Source organism: Bos indicus, chromosome 24 (genome assembly GCF_029378745.1).
Source record: "Bos indicus isolate NIAB-ARS_2022 breed Sahiwal x Tharparkar chromosome 24, NIAB-ARS_B.indTharparkar_mat_pri_1.0, whole genome shotgun sequence".
Taxonomy (NCBI): domain Eukaryota; kingdom Metazoa; phylum Chordata; class Mammalia; order Artiodactyla; family Bovidae; genus Bos; species Bos indicus.
In genome coordinates this window covers 62400291-62420830 of record NC_091783.1, presented here as the reverse complement: position 1 = coordinate 62420830, position 20540 = coordinate 62400291, and the positions used below count along the sequence as shown (strand labels likewise).

Here is a 20540-nt window from a genome sequence, read left to right as displayed (position 1 = left end):
GGGAAACTAAGATCCCAAATGCCTCAAGGCCAAAAAACCAGAACATAAACAACAGAAGTAATATTGTAACAAATTCAATAAAGACTTTAAAGATAGTTCACATCAAAAAAAGTCTTAAAAAAGTAAAGTAAATAAGCTATGATTATGATGATAATGAAGGTGATGAGGATATTTCTCCTCCTTTCTATTAAGAGTTGTGAGAAAAAGCTTCTTTCTGCTCCTTTAGAAATAGAAACTCCAAGGATGCTCTTCCCCTCACCTCAGACATCATCCCTTTGGTGTGTGTTTAGCAGAACACAGAATGCTCTCAAGGAGCCACGGATGGAGGTGGAAATGAGTATGTGTGGACATGATGTGTTTTGTGAGTCGGCCTGAGTGGAGATCTCCACAAAGAACATGAATGTGGTCAGGTTTTTCAACAATAAAATTACTATGGGTTAATATATGCAAATTGTGTAACCTTATGAATTTAAATCCTAATATTTAATTTTAAATTAGATGATCTGCTTATGTAAGTATCTGTAAAAGTAACTTTTACGTGTAATAAAACAGCAACATTAACCAAATCAGTTTTATATTAAAAAAGCATTCTTTCTTTTAATTGCTTGCTTGGCCTAGAGAACAGTGCCGGTAGTCCCACAATTCGTCCAGGGAAAACAATCACACGGTATAATTATTTTGTGTTTCTTTATTCTGATAAATAGAGAAAAAAAAACTATACAGCATATGAAATAATATGCTGTAAACAACAACTGGAAAAAGTTAAAAGACACTAATATTTGAAAAACTATGTACACATCAAATCTCTATCAAGGAAAGGCTGAAAGATATCAAGTCAAAATTATTGACCAACTATTTTGTTGGTTCCCAATGCCAAGTCCATAATTTTTAGCATCTAGATTAGATACCAATTTCAAATCAGATATATTAAAAGTAAATTCTGATGTCTTCTTAGCTCAGCAAGGAAAAGTTATCCTTGACACTTATTTCCAGCAGCTGGATCTACTTCCTAGATATTTGCAATGAAACTAGAATACTTGTGATAACTATAGTCTCAAAAAATATCCCTAGGGCTGCTTCTACGTTACTACTCTAACATTACAGGTAGAGCATCCCACAGTTCCCAGATAGTATACCCAGATCTTTGTGCAAGTGGCTATGGTGAAGACTGGCAGAAATCAATGTGGATAGAAAGACGATGAAATTAGAAAGAGGCGGGCCTGATGGTGGTAGAAATGCTAAGAGCAAGATCAGGACAATCAACCAGGTCAAATCAAATCACCCAAACCTTCTGCTGATCAATGTTAGAAGGAAGTAAACTGAAAAGAGTCATCACATGCTTCCAATTAAACTTAAATTTATTTCCTTGTGGTGGTTCCTTGATGTGTTGTTTCTATTCTAATAAAAAACCAGTTGTAGTTTCAAGGGCAAGAGACTTTGCCACTGAACAAGATGCTGTCACCCTTCTTGATTATAAACAGGAATGGATGATCAGCTCGGAACACACTGGGCTCGGGCAGCTGCTTTTCCACAATGTTGCTTCCTGTGGCGGCGGTGGCCTCTGTGCCCTCCTCAGTGACCTCTATGTAAGACTTGTGCATCAGCTTTGATACATACAGACGGCCTCCTGCAGCTATACCAGAGAGATCAGCTCTGGATTCATCAAAGATATCTGTCAGCCCTAGGGCTTCTAAATAGTGCTTGATTTCATAATTCTTCTCTATCTTGAACTGAGGTAGAAACACTTCGACATACTGAGCCTTCATTTTTCTTGGATTGGTCCAGTCCATTAGATTCTGAAAAGTCAGTTTGTTTTCAATCTGTAGAAATAGTTAAAAGGCAATTTAGAACCATATGGTTAAGAAACAGATGAAACAATAGCCTCAGAGGTATATGGTTTTCCATAACAATTCTCTCCTGGATATTTGCTTGTAAGTATGTGGAAGGGTGCCAGGGGAGTCTGGAAATGGGAAATGATTAAAACAAATGGTTCAAGTACTCTTGAATGAATCATATGTTTAATTTGCTCTGCTATGACAAGGTGTGGTTTATTTATATTGATATTTCAGGGCACTTCTGTTCTCTGCCCACATATTAACATATATAGACAAAGTGGAACAGTGAGCAAGTGAAGGAATTTGGGAATCAGAGATCATCAGAGGGAGAAAGGAACTCAGCAGTCATTTGAATCAGTGTTTCCTGACCATTTCTGCCTCATGAAAGACATGGAAAATAACATTTGCGCAACTTGTAGAAGTAAACCAATGGGACCCCAGGTAGCCGACAGCAAGGAGACCCGAGCTGTAGCCTCGGGGCTGGTGTGATCAGCATCCCCCAGCGCGGCGCCCACACTGGAAGATTTGGATACAAATGACCCTGCTACTCCACACGTGTGACAACTGCAACTCAAGACAATGTGCCCAAGATGCACAGCCTGGACCCTCAGTGACATAGTGCACGCGTGTGTGTGTGCCCTGTCGTGTCCGACTTTGCAAACCCATGGACTGTACCCCACCAGGCTCCTCTGTCCATGAAATTCTCCAGGCAAGAACACTGGAGTGGGTAGCCATTTCCTTCTCCAGGGGACCTTCCGGACCCAGAGATCGAACCCATGTCTCCTGCTTGACAGGTGGATTCTTTACCACTGAGCCAGCTGGGAAGCCCCTAGTGACAGAGTGAGGGACCACATATATCTTTCCAACACGCTGCCCCAAAGTGACTCACAAATTGAACTCACCAACTCCTTAACACTGAGAATTGATCATAGATTATTCCAGATTTATAATGGGAAAAGTTTTCTTATGAGCATTATTTACAAATCTTGGACTAATAAATGAACAAATGGGTGAGTGACTAATTCTGACAACCTGAAATCTTGAAGCTGATGGATGAGAACACAATCAAGGGTCCTAGACATCTTCCTATTCCCCAGCAATGAGATCAACAGTGGTAACTTACCTGGGACAGGTCATTATCCGGCAGCATTATGTACATGCTTATACCACCATGATATCTGAGCTCAAGAACCTGCATGGATGGATCTTTAATGACAGACAAATTGAACTTCCGTTCTTGATGCATCATGGCCACTGCTTTCCCAGGACACTGAAAGTCAAGTCATTAAAAAAAACAGTTAAAGCCCTCCTTATTTCATGTATCGACCAAATGCAGTGGAACACTGCTGCGGGCTTTTCTTTCCAGTGGGTTTTCCCCAGCTTGCTGCCAGTGGCGGTCCTACCGGCCCACATCTCGAGTGAAACCAGACTCTGAGAGTAACTACCTGAGTTTTAAACTCACCAACTGTGTGACCCTGGGAAAGTTACTTCACTGCTCTATGTCTCTACACCTCATCTCTGTAATGGAGGTAGACACAGCCTCTATTGCATAGGATTGTTGTCGAGATTGTGTGCCTTACTGTAGCTAACACTTGGAGCATTGCCTTGCATTTAGCGTTTTATCTGAAAATGTCTATATCATGTCATGAATAATTATTAAATAGCATTATAATTTCAAGTGACTGCTATAGATTTTTTTCTTATCTGAAGTATTATCCAGGCAAGTGTTATAAAAATTACAGTTTAATAATAGGGTGTTGTAAAGCTTTTTTTTTTAATTCCTGTGAAATATTTGACAAATTAACTTGAGGGAAACACAGTATCTCTTATCTTTAGGATATCACTTCTAGATTTAGAAACATAATAGAGATATAATAAACTGTCTTTTCCTAAAAGATATTGTGATCCTGCAAGTTTTTCAGTATTTCTATAAAATCTCCCTTTACGAAAGAATATCCTACAGAGGAGGACAGATAAATTTTACGCTTCAATTATGGGCTCTTCTTCCTCCAGAAAGGTTGTCCTTTTTGACAAAGAATCCAAACCCCAGAAAGAGCACCCATGATACAGTAAAGGAAAAAGGCGCATTCCTAGTGAGACAGGCTGGTGCCTTCTCACCGAGTCTGGAGCCATGGGGGCTGAGCGGCAAAGTCTCATTTCCAAGCTAGGGCAGGGAAGATTCCCACAGCTGAGTTATGCTGGAGAAAGATGGAAACCAGACTTCTTAACAAAAGGGTGATTTCACCAATTTTGGATGGAACCAAAGCTGTCAAGTGATATAGATTCTACAGCGTATTATATTATAAGCTATATATTAGAGCTCTATTATAAGGGATATAGTCACGAAGATTATTTTAAACAATGTTATTATACTTTATGTTAATACTTACAGATATTTTATTTGCACATACTCATATTTATTTAAATAAGCCATTATTTAGGAGCAAAATACAAACAAACAAAACCCCACAGACATTGCAGGAAAGAGTCATGCTTCATTTTCATTCATGGAAATGAGTTAACAAATGCAGTCTACCAGAGGAGTTGAAGGAAAGAATGGGGAATAAAAGCTCATTTCCAAATACCATTAACACTGTCAGCCCCAGTGATTAAAATTCTGTGTGTGTGCACTCGGTCACATCCAACTCTTTGCAACCCCATCCACCAGGCTCCTCTGTCCATGGAATTTTCCAGGCAAGAATACTGGTGTGGATTGCCATGCTCTCCTCCAGGGGATCTTCCCTACCCAGGTATCAAACCTGAGTCTCCTGCATCTCCTGCATTGGCAGGTGGATTCTTTACCACTAGCCCCACCTGGGAAGCCCCATTACAATTCTGGGACTGTCTAATATGCTTCATTTTGCAATTACACAGCTAACATCTCTATCAGACAGAGTTATGGTTTATTAGGAGTTAATAGGTTTCAGTTTTTTCACTTAGGATTTTCAAAATACTTCTATGCCCCTCTCTGTGTTCTCATAGAGGCACCTACATTATAGACTTGCTCCCGAGTTGGGCTCTCCTTAGGACCCTGCAGTTAGGGACACACAGCAGGGCTGGCCACCCTCCATGCGGGTGCTAAAGGCCACCAAACTCCAAGTCCTTCTGGAATCTGATCTACTCTGTGCTCAAGTTTCTTCTCCTTCCACCCAAAGCGCTCCTCTCCCCACAGACACGGCCTGCTAGACAACCTCTTACTGCGCATCTCCTCACTTATCAATCATCTTTGATTTCCAGGAGCTCTCAGCACTCCTGTGTCTAAAACTTCTGATGTGGAAAGATGCAGAAAGAACATTTCAATAGCATTTTCCACTTAAAAATAAAACTATGTTTAAACGTTAAATCTGAATTTCTATGCTTCAACATGAAAAACTGAGGGTTGAAAGGAATTTGTTGTTGTTGTTCAGTCACAAAGTCGTGTCTGACTCTTTGTACATCATGAAATGCCACACTCCAGGCTTCCCTGTCCTTCTTTATCTCCAGAGTTTGCTCAGATTTATGTCCATTGAGTTGGTGATGATATCTAACCATCTCATCCTCTGTAATCCTCTTCTCCTGCCCTCAATCTTTCCCAGCATCAGGGTCTTTTCCAATGAGTCAGCTCTTCGCATCAGGTGACCAAAGTATTGAAAGCAATGTTCTAGGTGAACTAATGGAATCACTTGGTTTTACTTGTGAGAAAGACTATGGTTTTAAGGTTCATGTGCTAAGACAAGGCAATTCCTATGAAGCAAGGTAAGAACCCTAACGTGGCATGACTGACTACAAAGTCTTTGATGTTTCTACTATACGAAGATTACTGTGTGAAAGTGAAAGTATTAGTCTCTCAGTCATGTCTGACTCTTTGTGACTCCATGGACTGTAGCCCGCCAGGCTCCTCTGTCTGTGGGATTGTCCAGGCAAGAATACTGGAGTGGGTTGCTGTGCCCTTCTCCAGGGGATCTTCCCAACCCAGGGATTGAACCTAGGTCTCCTACATACAGGTGGTTTCTTTACTGTCTGAGTCACTAGGGAAGCCCTGTAAAGGCCTATTATTGGCAAAAATCTTCCTAAATTAAACAGAATTCCATACCTTGGGAGATCTGAAATGGCAACTTTGGGTCTGGTTCTTGGTGAAGGCTGACTCCCACTTGCCTTTGAAGTACACGGCATTCACCAGCACCATCACAGCAGATGAGCTTATGGTACCTTCATGAAAGACATCCCTGATTTTGCCTTTTGAAAAATTGAGGAAAAAAATGTAAATTTTAAAAAGCTAAAGACAAGATGAATATTTTTCTTATCACATAATTAAAATGATCATGATATTAGTAATAATCTGTGATCAATTACTTTGTCCAGCACTTTCCATGTGCAATGCTTTATGTGCAATATTTGGTTTAATTCTCACAAAATCCCTGTAGGAAAGGCACTATTATTATTTCTGTTGCCTGTTGAGAAATCTAGGGCATAGAAAAGTAATTTGTACAAAGTCACATAAAACAGGATTCTGACCCAAGAAGACAATGCTCAGAGACCTTCCCTACTCATAGACACCAAACTGCCTTCATTTATTTGAGGCCATAGCATTCCAAGTATAGTTTAAGGCCATTTCATTGAATGGGCTAATTTCTACATTCCATGTTCATGAAATTTTTGCTAAATGCCTTGCACTATTCTAGATACTGAACAGGATCCTATGGGGTCTTCCCTGGGCAGATCTTCCCCCATAACCTCTTCTTTAGCTCCTCTCTGAAGTGCCTGCTGCTACTGCTGCTGCTAAGTCGTTTCAGTCGTGTCTGACTCTGTGCGACCCCATAAATGGCAGCCCACCAGGCTCCCCCATCCCTGGGATTCTCCAGGCAAGAACACTGGAGTGAGTTGCCATTTCCTTCTCCAATGCATGAAAGTGAAAAGTGAAAGTGAAGTCGCTCAGTCGTGTCCGACTCTTAGCGACCCCGTGGACTGCAGCCCACCAGGCTCCTCCATCCATGGGATTTTCCAGGCAAGAGTACTGGAGTGGGGTGCCACTGCCTTCTCCTGAAGTGCCTGGATAATAGTATTTGATACACATTTGCTGGTGGCACTAGTGGTAAAGAATTTGCCTGCCAATATAAGAGAAGCAGGAGACTCAGGAATATAATGGGTTTCCCCGGTGGCTCAGATGGTGAAGAATCTGCCAGCAATGCAGGAGAGCCAGGTTCAGTCTCTGGGTCGGGAAGATCCCCTGGAGGAGGAAATGGCAACCCACTCCAGTATTCTTGCCTGGAGAATTCCATGGATAGAGGATCCTGGTGGACTACCATCCATGGGATCATAAAGAGTCAGACACAACTGAAGGGACTTAGCATGCCCACATTTCCTGAGTTGTCTTGCGGATGTAAAAACCTCCCCGGAGGATGTTAAGTGCCTAACACAGGAGCCCATAGCCTCAGGCCTCTTGGAGCCTAAGGCCTGAGAATATGAACCTCTGCGACACCACCCTGGTGCCTCAGCAACAGCCAGAAAATTCTTCATGAGCTGATCACCACTCTGCAACTCCCCGCCTCCCCTGGCTTTTAAAAATGCTTTGCTGAAACTCTTCCGGGAGCTCGGGGCTTTTGGGTCCACCACATAGACCACTGGCTGGTCCTGCAGTGAACCTTCTCTGCTCCAAACTGATGGTTCAGTTTGTTTGGCTTCGCTGTGTGTTGACCCTGTGAACCTATATTAACAAGTCCAGTGCAGTGGGGGCACCACCTTAATGCAGTTGCAGCATCCTGGGGTCACAGCCCTGTGCTCAGCGTGGGGTGGGAACACAGTGTCTATGGCCAGGCCACCTGCTTGAGCTGAGGGCAAGGTGAGGGCCAGGGAGAATTTCCATAAAGTTGGGACTCTTTATTCAAAACTTGAAAGCTTCAAAGAGCTGACTGTATTTGGGGAAATCCTAACTTATTCTGATTCAATAGGAAGAGTAAGATTGGAAAGGCTGGTGGCAGGAGCCAGATAATTGAGCCTGGACAGTCTGATAAGAATTTTTTATTATCTTGAAGGCGATGGAAAAGCATTGTTCAGGATTCACTAAAACACAAAAAAGGACATGGTCATGATGGATCAGATTTGCCTTTCTAAAGGATGACTCTGGCAGTGTGCATAGGATTGAAGAGGGGGTGGAGGGAGCAGGGAGGAGGAGGAATAAAACCTAATAAGACCAGGGTAGGTTTATTGGAATATTGGCATCATTTTGAAGTGTTCCTCCAAATAAGTATTGAGTCCATGCCCTCATCACAGTGAGAATAATTATACATAGATTTGCATGAGAAAGGAAAAAAGGGAAATAAATTACTGCTCCAAATAAAGAAAGGTACTAGTAATCTGATACACCAAAATACTTTAACACTAAATGGAAGGCAGGAGGAAAGGGGACGACAGAGGATGAGATGGTGGGATGGCATCACCAACCCAAAGGACATGAATTTGAGCAAACTCCAGGAGATGGTGAAGGACAGGGAGGCCTGGCGTGCTTTAGGGTGGCAAAGAGCCGGACACAACTGAGCGACTGAACAGCATTAGAAAAGTAGTTGCATAGTTTTTGATTTATGAAGAGTATATTTGAAATACATGGTGGCTAATGGTCAAATTAACTCTAGTGAAGTGATGATGATGAGTGAGCAAAAGCAAAACTGAGCCACTGTATTCTTGTTTCCTGGAATAATTATATGCCTTTGAATGTTTGCACTTAAAGGAGCAAGTTACGCGTCTCATATTTTTGAAACAGAAACAAACAGCAAATATGTATATATTGTTCAGAGTATAAATCAAGGCCATTTCTTAGGTAAAGAAATGACAAGCTTTGAAATCATTGACTAAGGAAACAATAAATAGATTTCTTTATTTGTTTTGTACTAAACCAGACCATTAGCTGGAACTTCATTTTCAGTTGGAAAGAGACTTGTCAATAAAGAAATATGCTTTTTTGTGGAAGGAACCACCATTGCCAGATATACAATTCTGAAAATGAAGAGAATTTAAAATTAAATTTATTTTTTTGACAGAGCGTCATAAAAACTATGTGTGTGTATGCTCAGTCGTGTCCGACTCTTTGTGACCCATGGACTGTAGCCCACCAGGCTCCGCTGTTCATGGGATTTTCCTGGCAAGAATGCTGGAGTGAGTTGCCATCTCCTCCTCCAGGGGATCTTCCCAGCCCAGGGATCTAGCCTGTGTCTCCTGCATTGGCAGGTGAATTCTTTACCATTGTGCCAACTAGGAATTCCCTGGACAACAACTAGAGCAATTTTAAATAACAGCAATCATTACTTCTGGTAAGCAGGAGCAGTTTCTCATATGTACAAAAGACTCCCAACTTTAAAATTGGGAGTTCTCGATATTCACATATAACTGACAATCTTGCAGATAAACAGGGCATTGCACTCACCAAGGGTCTCATCTTCAATCCATTTGTTAATTTTATATCTGGTATCTTCCACATCATTTGTAAAGTCAACTCTTTCCACTTTGGCATTATATAATTTCTTAGCACACTCAATATAGTCCTGTAAATATAAATGATATACAGCTCTATAAGTAATAAACACAGTTTTTGTACTTACAAATCACCACCAACTAAGCACCATAAGAGATATATATTTGAAATTGTCCCCTCATTTCCACTACCTTACTCAAGGACTACGTCCTGCATCAAAGGTGAAGAAATAGGCTGGGAGGGAGGACTGGGGAACTTGAAGTCAAATTGCGGAGCAAGCACACTGAAATGCACTGGGGGAGATCAGCAGGGCTTGTGGCTGATGCCACCCCTTAACTTCACCACTCTTTCCACCATGAATACTTCAGGGGCCTCCTACCTCTTGCCCCTTGTTTGTGTCATTCTCTTCCTACTGAAAAACTGTTCAAGAAACCTAGCAGATACCACCTTAATCAAGTGATCAAAGATAACACTGTCAGCAACAGGATTAATCAAAATCCTGCCGGGGGCCAATAAGGATAATATGATGAAAATAAAGCAATACCCGTGATGTTTTCTATCAAATCAGATGGAGGAGTGATCTAAAGAAAGGGTGATCACCATTTTGCAACATATGTGTGTAGCTGCTCAGTCATGTCCAACTCTTTGCAACCCCATGGACTGTAGCCCTTCAGGCTCCTCTATCCATGGGATTCTCCAGGCAAGAATACTGGAGTGGGTTGCCATTCCTTTCTCCAGAGGATCTTCCTGACCCAGGGATCAAATCCCGGTCTTCCACATTGCAGGCAGTTTCTTTACCGTCTGAGCACCAGGGAAGACTTTTATGACATATAAGAGTATCAAATTGACATTTTGTACACCTTAGATTTACACAGTGTTATATGTTAATTATGTCTCAATACAGCTGGAAAAAAATATGACTCTAATTACGAAGAAACATCAAACAAATCACACTGAAGGACATTCTAAAATATAACTAGTCTAAAACTGGACATTATGAATAATCATTGAAAGTGTCAAGATCCTTAAAGTCAAAAAAAAAGGCTAGGGAACTGTTCCAAATTGAAAGATACTAAAGATACATACCAACAAAACACAATGCACGATTCTGAAGTAAGTTATTTTGCTATGGGATGATGTAATGATGATTGATTAGATGTAAAAGGATCTAAAGATTAGCTGGTAATGATCTAACAGTGTGAATTTCCTGGTTATGATGGTTGCACTGTGGTTATGTAGGAGAATCTCACTGTTTGTAGGATTACACCAAAGACTTCAAATATGATTAGGGATTTCCAGTGGTTCAGGAAAAAAATTTTTTCTTCTCTATAATACTTGCAACTTTTCTGTAAGTTTCAGATTATTTCAATATAGCTTTTCTTTTGAAGAGTAGAAGGAAGACCTAATAAGTCTTCTTCACTAATGGACTGTGAAGCTTAGGGAAAAGGAGAAGACAAATTTGACCCAAATACTTGGTGGAAAATTCACTGAGAGAGAACACAGAAGAAAGAGAAGTCAGAGGACAGGAAGGGTGGTACATGAGAGTCTGGAGGTGCCCGCCTGAGGACTGGCAGGGGGCAGGTACAGCCACAGAGCATACAGAGGCAGGGAGAACAAGGCTAAAGAACTACACACGTTTTGAACACGTGATCTCTCCTTGGGTAAGAAAGTTAACTGAAAATGGAAGATGGCTGAGGACAGAAAGTTTAAAGAACACTAGTGTTTTAGGGATGCCTGGAGGAACGAATATAAACAAAAGAGACTGAGATGAAACAAAGAGACTGAATAGAAAACCAGGAGAAATCAATACCATAAAAACAATGAGAGGGGAAGGTTTCAGGGAACATCATTCATGTTGAATACTATGAAGAGGCAGATAAGATAAAAACTGCAAACTGTTCATAGCTTAGGTGTCTACATGGAAGGCAGCAGTCAACTTCATAAAAAAGGATTTCAGGGGAGCATTTAACATAGAAGCCGGATTGCAGTGGATTGAGGAGTAAAAGGGGGGTAAATGGACTCCGAGAATACATATTACTCTTTCATTAAGCTGGATTTTTCAAGCTTACATTTTCAGTCTGAGAAACAATAAGATGGGAAGGAGAATCATTAAGCAGCTTTAAAAAAAAAAAAAAAACTTTAGAAAAAAGGTACCTTGTACATACATTTATATGCTATGAGAAAGAAGAAAGTAGGTTAGTAAAAGCCCAATAAAGAATATTGTTGGAAAGATAACACCAAGGAAGAAGTAGGAGGCAAGAAAGCAGTGGAGGAATTGACCGTTTAGGAAAACTGTTCCCTCTGAAATTGATGGAAAGAGGGGGAAAGATCAGCAAATGGGTTGGGATATGAATCCCGCCTCTATTTTCTTTGTCAAGAAGACAAGACCTTCAGTTGAAAGTGATGGTGGTAGTAAGGGGCTGTTGGGAATCTGAGAGAAGTAGGAGAGTTTTCAGAAACTGCCGTCAGGAATGAAACACCAAAGCTGGCTGTTGGACCCACGAAGAACGTCTGACCGGGACGGCAGGGAGACCGCCACGCCGTGGTGGTAACTGCACACCTCCAGGCTTCCCGCAAGCATTCCCCTGTAGCCCAGGCACAACTGTGAGTGAAGTCACGGCACTGCTCCCAACTCAGGGCTTTGTTGGGGGAAGAGAATGGGGAAGGAATGGCTGAGAGCAGTTCAGTGTAGGAATAAAGCTAGGCAAGGAGAGAGCTGATACGCTGAGAGAAAGTCGAGAGATCAAGAGAATGAATAGCTCAGTGCAGCTGAAGAACAGGTGGAGCAGTGATGAAAGAATGAGACGCACGCGGTGCTGTGACCACACTGGAAAACCGGAGCTGTAGACTTCAGGTCGTTGATGAGTTGCAGGGTGTGGCTCAGGTATCTATAGTGGTGTAGAGAGAAGGTCAGGAAACTGTGGAAGCAGAATCTTCCATAGGGACACTGAGTTTATTCAAAACAGTGGCAGAATCAGGTATGGAATAACATGTACAGCGGTCCTAACCAAGGCACATTTAGCAAGGATTGGGGGAGGAGAGGGAACATGGGGTCAGAGATAGTGGTTGAGTCTCCTATAATACCATACTTTCATATAATACCATACACAGAGACTATTTACATATTATTATCTTTATCAATTCTAGTGGAATATGTATCCTCTTATTTGAACCCATACTCAAATGTGAGTTAAAAGTGTTATAAGAAGAAATGTAAGCAGCTTGGAGATTATCTATCTTTGTACTGATCTATCTGATTGAAATTTGATGATAGGTACATTTAAATCAAAAGTAGTTTTTAGAATAACTTATTATACTTATAAATGTTTGGGAGAGAAAAAAAAAAAACAGCTGTCTTGTTTTCGAAGATCTTGATTAGACCTCACCTTTACTGTGCTTCTGGGTGCATTGCAAGGAGAGTCAGAAAAAGGAACACAAAAAACAAGATGCTATAAATAGCACCATGATAGAGTCATCAACATCCAGGCTACGGCTGAGGGTCCCTCAGGAAGATAACAGCATCTGTGGAATTGAGACTCAAACCGTGGCTGAACTGATGGTGGCCCCTGTAAAACTTGTGTAGGATACCTTTGGGAGGATTAAAAGCAAAGTGACCTAATGCTTCATAATTGACATGTTGCCAAACAATTCGGGAGTGGTGCTGGAAAGGGCAAAGAATCTGAGTGGGTGACAGACAGACAAAGCATTAATGACTGGGCGGAACACAGAGAGCTGGAAAAGATGCCAGCGGAGACCAGCCCAGAGACGTCACGGAGTGGAGTTTTATAGTTGTGTGAGACGTGGAGAATTAAAAGGGAGAACAGACTTCCCCCAGAGAATCGCGGCCACTGTGTCTGCTTAAACAATACTACCAGCTTCTGGTTGTCATAGCAATGATGGGTCAGGCATACCAGCATGCAAGAGTGCATTCTAGGACTTGCTGGTCTTTGAATGAGGAGAATTCCATGATGAGGGAAATCAGTCTACTGGCCTCAAGTTATTCACCTCCTGTGTTGAGTCTTAGCTGCAATTCTACCACTGGCCAGCCTTACTATGTCTCTTACCAAGAACTCTTTTATAAGTGTGTGCCACGTGCTCAGTCATGCCCAACTCTTTGCAACACCATGTCTGTACCCACCAGACTCCACTGTCCATAGGATTAGGTAAGAAAATTGCAGTGGGTAGCCATTCCCTACTCCGGGGATCTTCCTGACCCAGAGATTGAACTCATGTCTCCTGTGTCTCCTGCATTGCAAGTGGATTCCTTCCAAGCTGAGCCATTGGGGAAGCCCCCTTTTATAAGTGATCTTATTGAAAAGATAAGTAACTGCTGGCAGGAGAGATGGAAGGGCATAGCTGAGAAAAAAAAAAAGGGAGGTGAAGGCACTGGGGATGAAGAACTGTCCTAGAAGACAGAAAACTCAAAGGAAAAGTGAATAGGCTTTTTCTCTGCTGCCCATAGACAACCCTAAATGCACTGTCTGCTCCTCCCACCCCAATTCTAACTCCACATCACTGCCAGTGGACAAGCTTTCTCTGTCTTGGAGCATGTCAATCTAGTGACCCTGAATATGTGTTCACTCAGGTGAAGAAAAGCTGTACTTTGGAAATAAAGTGATAATATTGAGAAGGCATCTGGGAACCTAATTAATAGTGACAGGAAAACAATATATCACCTTGGTATGGCCCCATGGAAAGGCGCAAGCCTTTATTCATATGATAAATTGGGCAAGACTCAGGTTCATAACAGAAATAACCATCTAACATAGGAGCCTGCACTTACCTTCCGAATATCAAATACTTTTTCTGCAAAAAGTCCATTGGCAATGCTGAGGTCATAATCCTTGTGGGATGTGTTTATATCAGACAGAACTCTTTTCAGTTGAGATTGGAGTCCTGGCTGCTGTTAAAAAGATTTATAAAAAATTATTCTTGGGCTGCAAAGATATGTCTACTCTTTTTACACATGAAATAAAACACGTATAATATTATCATAAAAGAATTTAAAAGCAATGATGCTTATTAAAGCAGGAAACAGTGTCACATACATGTAAAATTTTCACCCTTTTTCTCAAAATAGTGTCTGTGATCAAAGTTAATTAAAGGAGTTAGTGAAATAAATAAATAACCTTAAAATAAAACTATTAACAGAAGATAATGAATTTGTCTAATGCATGTACTAAATAATTCATTTTACCAATGTAAGTTGACTGTGAATATCAAAGCATAAAACGCAAACATTTAGTTCCATGCTATCTTGCCAAATTTTAGCTAACATGTAAGTAAAATATTGGCTTACTTGATAATTTACAAATAAATTATCAAAAATTGTATCTGGAATACCCACAATACAGAAATCTGAAACAGACATGATCCTTTGCTTTAAAGGGGAGAGAAAATAGAAATATATTAGTGAGATGGGGATTTTTCTAAATTGAGTCTTACAGTCTCTTTCTCTAGAAGAACATATTGTCTTTACCTGAGTATCAGAAGAGTTTCCATGTCTTGAGAAGGTATTAAAGTGAAGCACCTGTAAACAGGCAACAAGGAAAGCAGTCAGCAAGTAGTGGCAAACAGGAAGAGAACTAATAAAAAATAAAGTGGAGATGTCACTGCTGGTGGCTGTGTTTGTGAGTTTGTTTGTTAGCACATAGGGCGGCAATGAACTGTGCAACTGTCCTATTGATGTGTTTAGAACAAGACTATTCATTGGGGAAAGTATCACAAACTGGGAGAATTCATAAATCAATGGCTACAAAGTGAAATATGTCTAATAATTTTGGTTTGCTCATTCTTGGGGATCAATTTAATAATCACTCACTGATTAAACCTGAACCAGAATCAAAAATAGTCTCATAAAAAAAAGAAAACTTTGTTTAATGAAACAGGAGGCAAGATTGGGGTTAACTACATATACACCAAGACACAAAAGCAAGAGGCTTCCCTGGTGGTCCAGTGGCTAAGACTCTCTACCTCCAGTGCCAGGGGTCCAGGCTTGATTCCTGGTCAAGGAACTAGATCCCGAGTGCCACAACTAAAGCCTGGTGCCACCAATTAATAAATAATTTTTAAGACATTATAAAAACATAAAAAGGAAAACTAGTTATTGAGTATCTAGCAAATATTAAATAGGAAGCAAAATTGGGATTTGCTAGATATAATTTTTGATCCTGCAATTATTTGAGAGGCTTCCCTGGTGGCTCAGTGGTAAAGAATCTTCCTGCCATGGGTTTGATCCCTGAGTTGGAAAATCCCTTGGAGAAGGAAATGGCAACCCACTCCAATATTCTTGCTTGGGAAATCCCATGGACAGAAGAGCCTGGCAGGCTACAATACATGGAGTGACAAAGAGTTGGACATGACTGAGTGACTAAACAAACAAAAAAAATTACTTGAAATTAAGCAGTTTGGGGTTTCCTTTTTCAGCATGGCTCTCAATAACCCCATTATTCTAATAATTGTTCCTATGCCCATCTTGATTTCTTACTACACTTTATCTGCCTTTTTCCAGGCCCTCTGTCTCTGGGATCTGAAATGCAAAACAACTCCATTAATAGGAAGTAATAAAATGTGCCATGCGTGTGACAATCACTCGTGCAGCTGTCTGGGACAGACTGAGTGCATCCTGCCTCCTCGGCACGGGTGGGCAGTGCGCGGAGCAGCATTTATCTTATATTCCCCCGACCAATCGTCTGAAAGATCTAAATAACTGCCAGGCAATGGTGGATTTGTTCTATTGTCTCAGTTTGTGACTCTCAGAATCTCATTGGTTGAATTTTCTGTAGAAAGATGTAGCTTTGCCTAGAGGGACCTTTCGGGCTTTGTTTGTGTGTGAGGAGTTGGAGTAGGGAGAAGGTTGGAAGGTCTGTTCTGATGCAGGGTAAAGAGACACGTATGGGAATTTAACTAAACCAATGTTGCTATCAGGGCCTCTGTGAGGGATTTCTACTTCAAAGCCTCAGACCCCTAATTATAGCACCATCATATTGGCTTGGGGAGAATGGAACTGTTCAGAAAGGGATATGAAAACTTATAAAGGCTACTACTATCATTGTTAGTCTTAAAATGCCACAAAGAATTGGAACCTAACCTCAATTTCTACATCCTCAATCTAGGATGATACTATGAGATGGAATGAGAGAGAAGGCAAAGTCTACAAGGCAAATTTGATATACACATTAGTTCTATTCACAACTGGGGTCTTTGTAGACATCAAGGACTATGCCTGGAAGCCTGGGTGTCATTTTTCCCCTAGTTCTAGGCAGTTGTGGGGCAGGAAGAGCATCAACACCCTTTCTCATCCTTCAGGGCCTTCAAGGATATTGTGGTTACCTCTTCCCAGCTGATCCAGTTGACTAGAATATTCCAGGGTTCGTAATTCTGCCTCATAGTTTTGTGGTCAGTTTCACTGTGACTGTGATTCATTGACAGAACACTGAAATTACCAATTTAAGAGACTTCCCTGAATGTCCAGTGGTTAAGGCACCCCCTTCCAATGTGGGAGCTGCAGATTCCACCCCTGGTCAGGAAACTACAACCCCACATGCCTCGTGTGTGGCCAAAACACATAAAATAGAAGCAATATTGTAACACACTCAGTAAAGACTTCACAAAAGGTCCACGTCAAACAAAAAAATCTCAAAAGAAATTGCTAATTTGTCACTAAGAAAGGAAGGTTCAACAAGGACCCTCCTTCCCATGGAGTTTATTTTGTAATTACCAGAGGAGGAAACAAAAGAATGAGTTTTATTACTTGGATTATGTTATTATAGGGCTTCCCTGGTGGCTCAGATGGTAACGAATCTGCCTGCAGTGCAGGAGACCTGGGTTCGATCTCTGGGTTGAGAAGATCCCCTGGAGAAGGGAAAGGCGACCACTCCAGTGTTCTTGCCTGGAGAATCCCCAGGTACAGAGGTACTGGTGGGCTGCAGCGCATGGGGTCACCAAGAGTTGTTTTTCCAGTTCTGACTGATTTGTGACACTCGTGGTAAAAGCTTACCTCTCAGCACCCCCAGAACTGTAAAAGGAAAAGTTGCAAAGAAAGTCTGTATAGTCAGTCACCTCAGTACGAGATGGAAAGAAGCTCTAGCCAGCTTTTGTTCACTGAACTTGAACTTGGGCGGCCCCGTTGCATATTTCCTTTCTAAAATAAGCCCTGGAAGTTGGAGGGTCCATTTCTATCATCTTTGAGAAAGATTTAACCAAGAGAAGGCTGAGAAAATTCTGAAAGTCATATTGATTGTTATGTAATGCTATCTTTAGTAAAATATATATGGCTTTGTGGAAAAACGTTTTGAATGGTGTCTGCTCCTCTGAGTTCTAAACCTTTGACTCACTACCTCATAAAAACAACCTAGTAATTAACTTAATTAACTGAAGCTTAGCAAAGAGAAAGGAATCTTCTCTTCTTTTTGACCAAAATTTCTGTCAGACTAACTTTTTAAATTTCCTGTAGCTGTCTTTAAAAAAAATTCCCCAAGGTCACCATTGGATAGATCGGCTATTTGAGAATATGTGGATGTACCAGAAACAGACTCACTTGCTTCTGAAACATTATGTTTTTTAAATAATGAATGGAAATCTTTTTTATTAGTTGTTAGATTGATTTTTCCAAAGCCAATACCTGTATTTATTAAAATATTGACTTCAAGATAAGTGAAGCTTTATGGTAATGTACTTTGAGCTACATTTCAGTTTGCTGACTTTAGGGCTCCTCCTCTTGGGGATATTTGGTGGTGCCTAGGGACACTTTTTATGGCACCCACTCCAGTACTCTTGCCTGGAAAATCCCATGGGCGGAGGAGCCTGGTGGGCTGCAGTCCATGGGGTCGCTAAGAGGGACTGAGCGACTTCCCTTTCACTTTTCACTTTCCTGCATTGGAGAAGGAAATGGCAACCCCCTCCAGTGTTCTTGCCTGGAGAATCCCAGGGACGGGGGAGCCTGGTGGGCTGCCGTCTATGGGGTCGCACAGAGTCGGACACGACTGAAGTGACTTAGCAGCAGCAGCAGCAGCAGGGACACATTTTATTTTCACGATGGGGGAGAGGTGTGCGGATGACATCCAAAAGGAAAGGGCCGGGGGTGCTGCAAAACCTCCTGCAAAGCACAGAACAGCCCCTCACAACAAAGAATTCTCTGACCCAGAAGGTCAGTAGAGCCGAGGTTGAGAAACTCTGCTTTAGAATAAGACCTTCCTGAGTTTACTAGCACAGAGATGATGTGACAACCCCTGCATAAAACCGGGGAAATGATGCCAACTCCAGGGTTACTGTGAGCATCAAATAAGATACGCGAAGAGCTTATCCCGGAGCCTGACCCTGATGGAGTTCCCAGCTGGCTGTTGTTATCATTGCGTTAGCATGAGGTGCTCAGCGCACCAGTTAGGAACCACTCCAGCTCTGGGACAGCAGCATTCTTAGAGTCTGTTGTTATTCCCTAGCATCAGTTACTGGTGGAGCAGTCCAGAGAGCGAAACAAGTCTTTCCAGCTTGCCTGACTGCACAAATAGCCCTCAACACGTACTTAAGTGTGAGAGGTCACAGCAGGGATCCTGTCTCTCTTGCACTTAAGTGTGAGAGGTCACAGCAGGGATCCTGTCCCTCTTGCACTGGTTTATGAACTAAAATAATGGGAGGGGCCGGTGGGCAGAAGGTTGGGCATCGAAGTTTCAACATGCACCTGGGCCCTGGTATCTCACCTGCTGCTGAGCCACTGAATTTCAATGGCAAATTCCTGAGAGAAGGGAGAGAAACCATGAGCTTTTTGCCTCCCGGCAGTCTCGCTCAGGGTAGTGGGCAGGAGTGAGTTAATAAGCTGTTTCTAAATGTGGTGGGGAAGGTGATGCTGGCGACAATGTGACAAGCATCCTGGTGGGCTGTGATCATCCAGGCTGCACTATTATGTCATTTGGGGCAGGTCACCGTGCCTAAGCTAGGACTTCACTGGCGTTTCTTTCTAGCTCTTCCTTCTCATCCATATTACTCAGGTGTGCGTGCATGCTCAGCCCTGTCTGACTCCTTGTGACCCCATGGACTGTAGCCTACCAGGATCCTCTTTCCATGGGATTTTCCAGGCAAGAACACTGGAGTGGGTTGCCATTCCCTTCTCCAGAGGATCTTCCCGACCCAGGGATTGAACCGGGTCTCTTGCATCTCCTGCATTGGCAGCAGGGTCTTTGCCACTGAGCTGCCATCACTCAGGCTGAGGCTCTCTCCTTTCATGTGCGCCTGGAACGTCCATCAGAGCTCAAGCGAGGCCCCATCCCCTAGTTTCTGGTTCAGTAGGTCCGAATCCGAAGATTCCACATTCCTCCTGAGATCTCCAGGTGAAGCTGGCATGGGAAACACACTTTGAAACCCACACTAAGGCACAGTATCAAAGCTGCAGTTCTGGAAAGGTTCCAGCTTAAAGAGCAGGGGTTGCAAGCTGCATTCTTTCCTCCCCTGGACGGGGTCCACTGAGAGGTCTTCCTTTACATGAGACCATTGCAGTGCAATATTCTCTTGGGAAAAACTGTTTGCCCTGATGATCAATTACAAAAGTCGTGGTTGGTGATGCAATCAAGACTGACCTTATCAATCTGAGAAGCACAGTCACCCCTCGCACCCAAACGAACCAGGGCCAGGGCAGTGAAGAGGCTCAGAGAGGAAAAGAACACGTTTTCACCCCCTTGACTGCTGTCCATCTCTCTGAACAGGTTGAAGCAAAAGTCCGCGTCTGCTGCAGCGAGGGAGGCCATGGTGAAACGGAGTTCAGCCTAGAGAAGGAGAAAAGAGAGAGCTCCGAGTACATTTTCTGTGGATATTACGGGGTTTCTTTTTTTAATTAGAGTATAATTACCTTACAATGATGTGTTAGTTTCTGCTGTACAATAATGTGCATGCTAAGTCATTTCAGTCATGTCTGACTCTTTGCAACCCCATGGACTGTAGCCCGCCAGGCTCTGTCCATGGGATTCTCCAGGCAAGAATACTGGAGTGGGTTGCCATGCCCTCCTCCAGGGGATCTTCCTGACCCAGGGATCAAACCTGCATCTCTTATGTCTCCTTCATTGGCAGGAGAGTTCTTTACCACCAGCACTACCCGGGAAGCCCTGAATCAGCTGTCGGTATACATATATCCCCTCCCTCCTGAGTCTCCTTCCCACCGACCCTGTTCCACCCCTCCAGGTTATCACCGAACACCAAGCTGAGCTCCCGTGCTGTACAGGAGCTTCCCACTAGCTGTCTGTTTTACACATGGTGGTCTACATATGATTTTT

At 42.3% G+C, this 20540-nt stretch overlaps 1 protein-coding gene across 1 annotated transcript; it reads right to left on the bottom strand.

The window, feature by feature from the left end:
- Positions 1–1119: 1119 nt before the first annotated feature.
- On the bottom strand, positions 1120–20018 carry SERPINB7 (serpin family B member 7). The gene is made up of 7 exons (XM_019986472.2): positions 19851–20018; positions 14759–14809; positions 14063–14182; positions 9232–9349; positions 5908–6050; positions 2959–3105; positions 1120–1820 (listed from the first exon to the last, which is right to left on the bottom strand). Exons 1-7 carry the CDS (start codon positions 20016–20018, stop codon positions 1422–1424), a joined length of 1146 nt encoding a protein of 381 aa, XP_019842031.2. The 3' UTR covers positions 1120–1421.
- Positions 20019–20540: the final 522 nt, after the last annotated feature.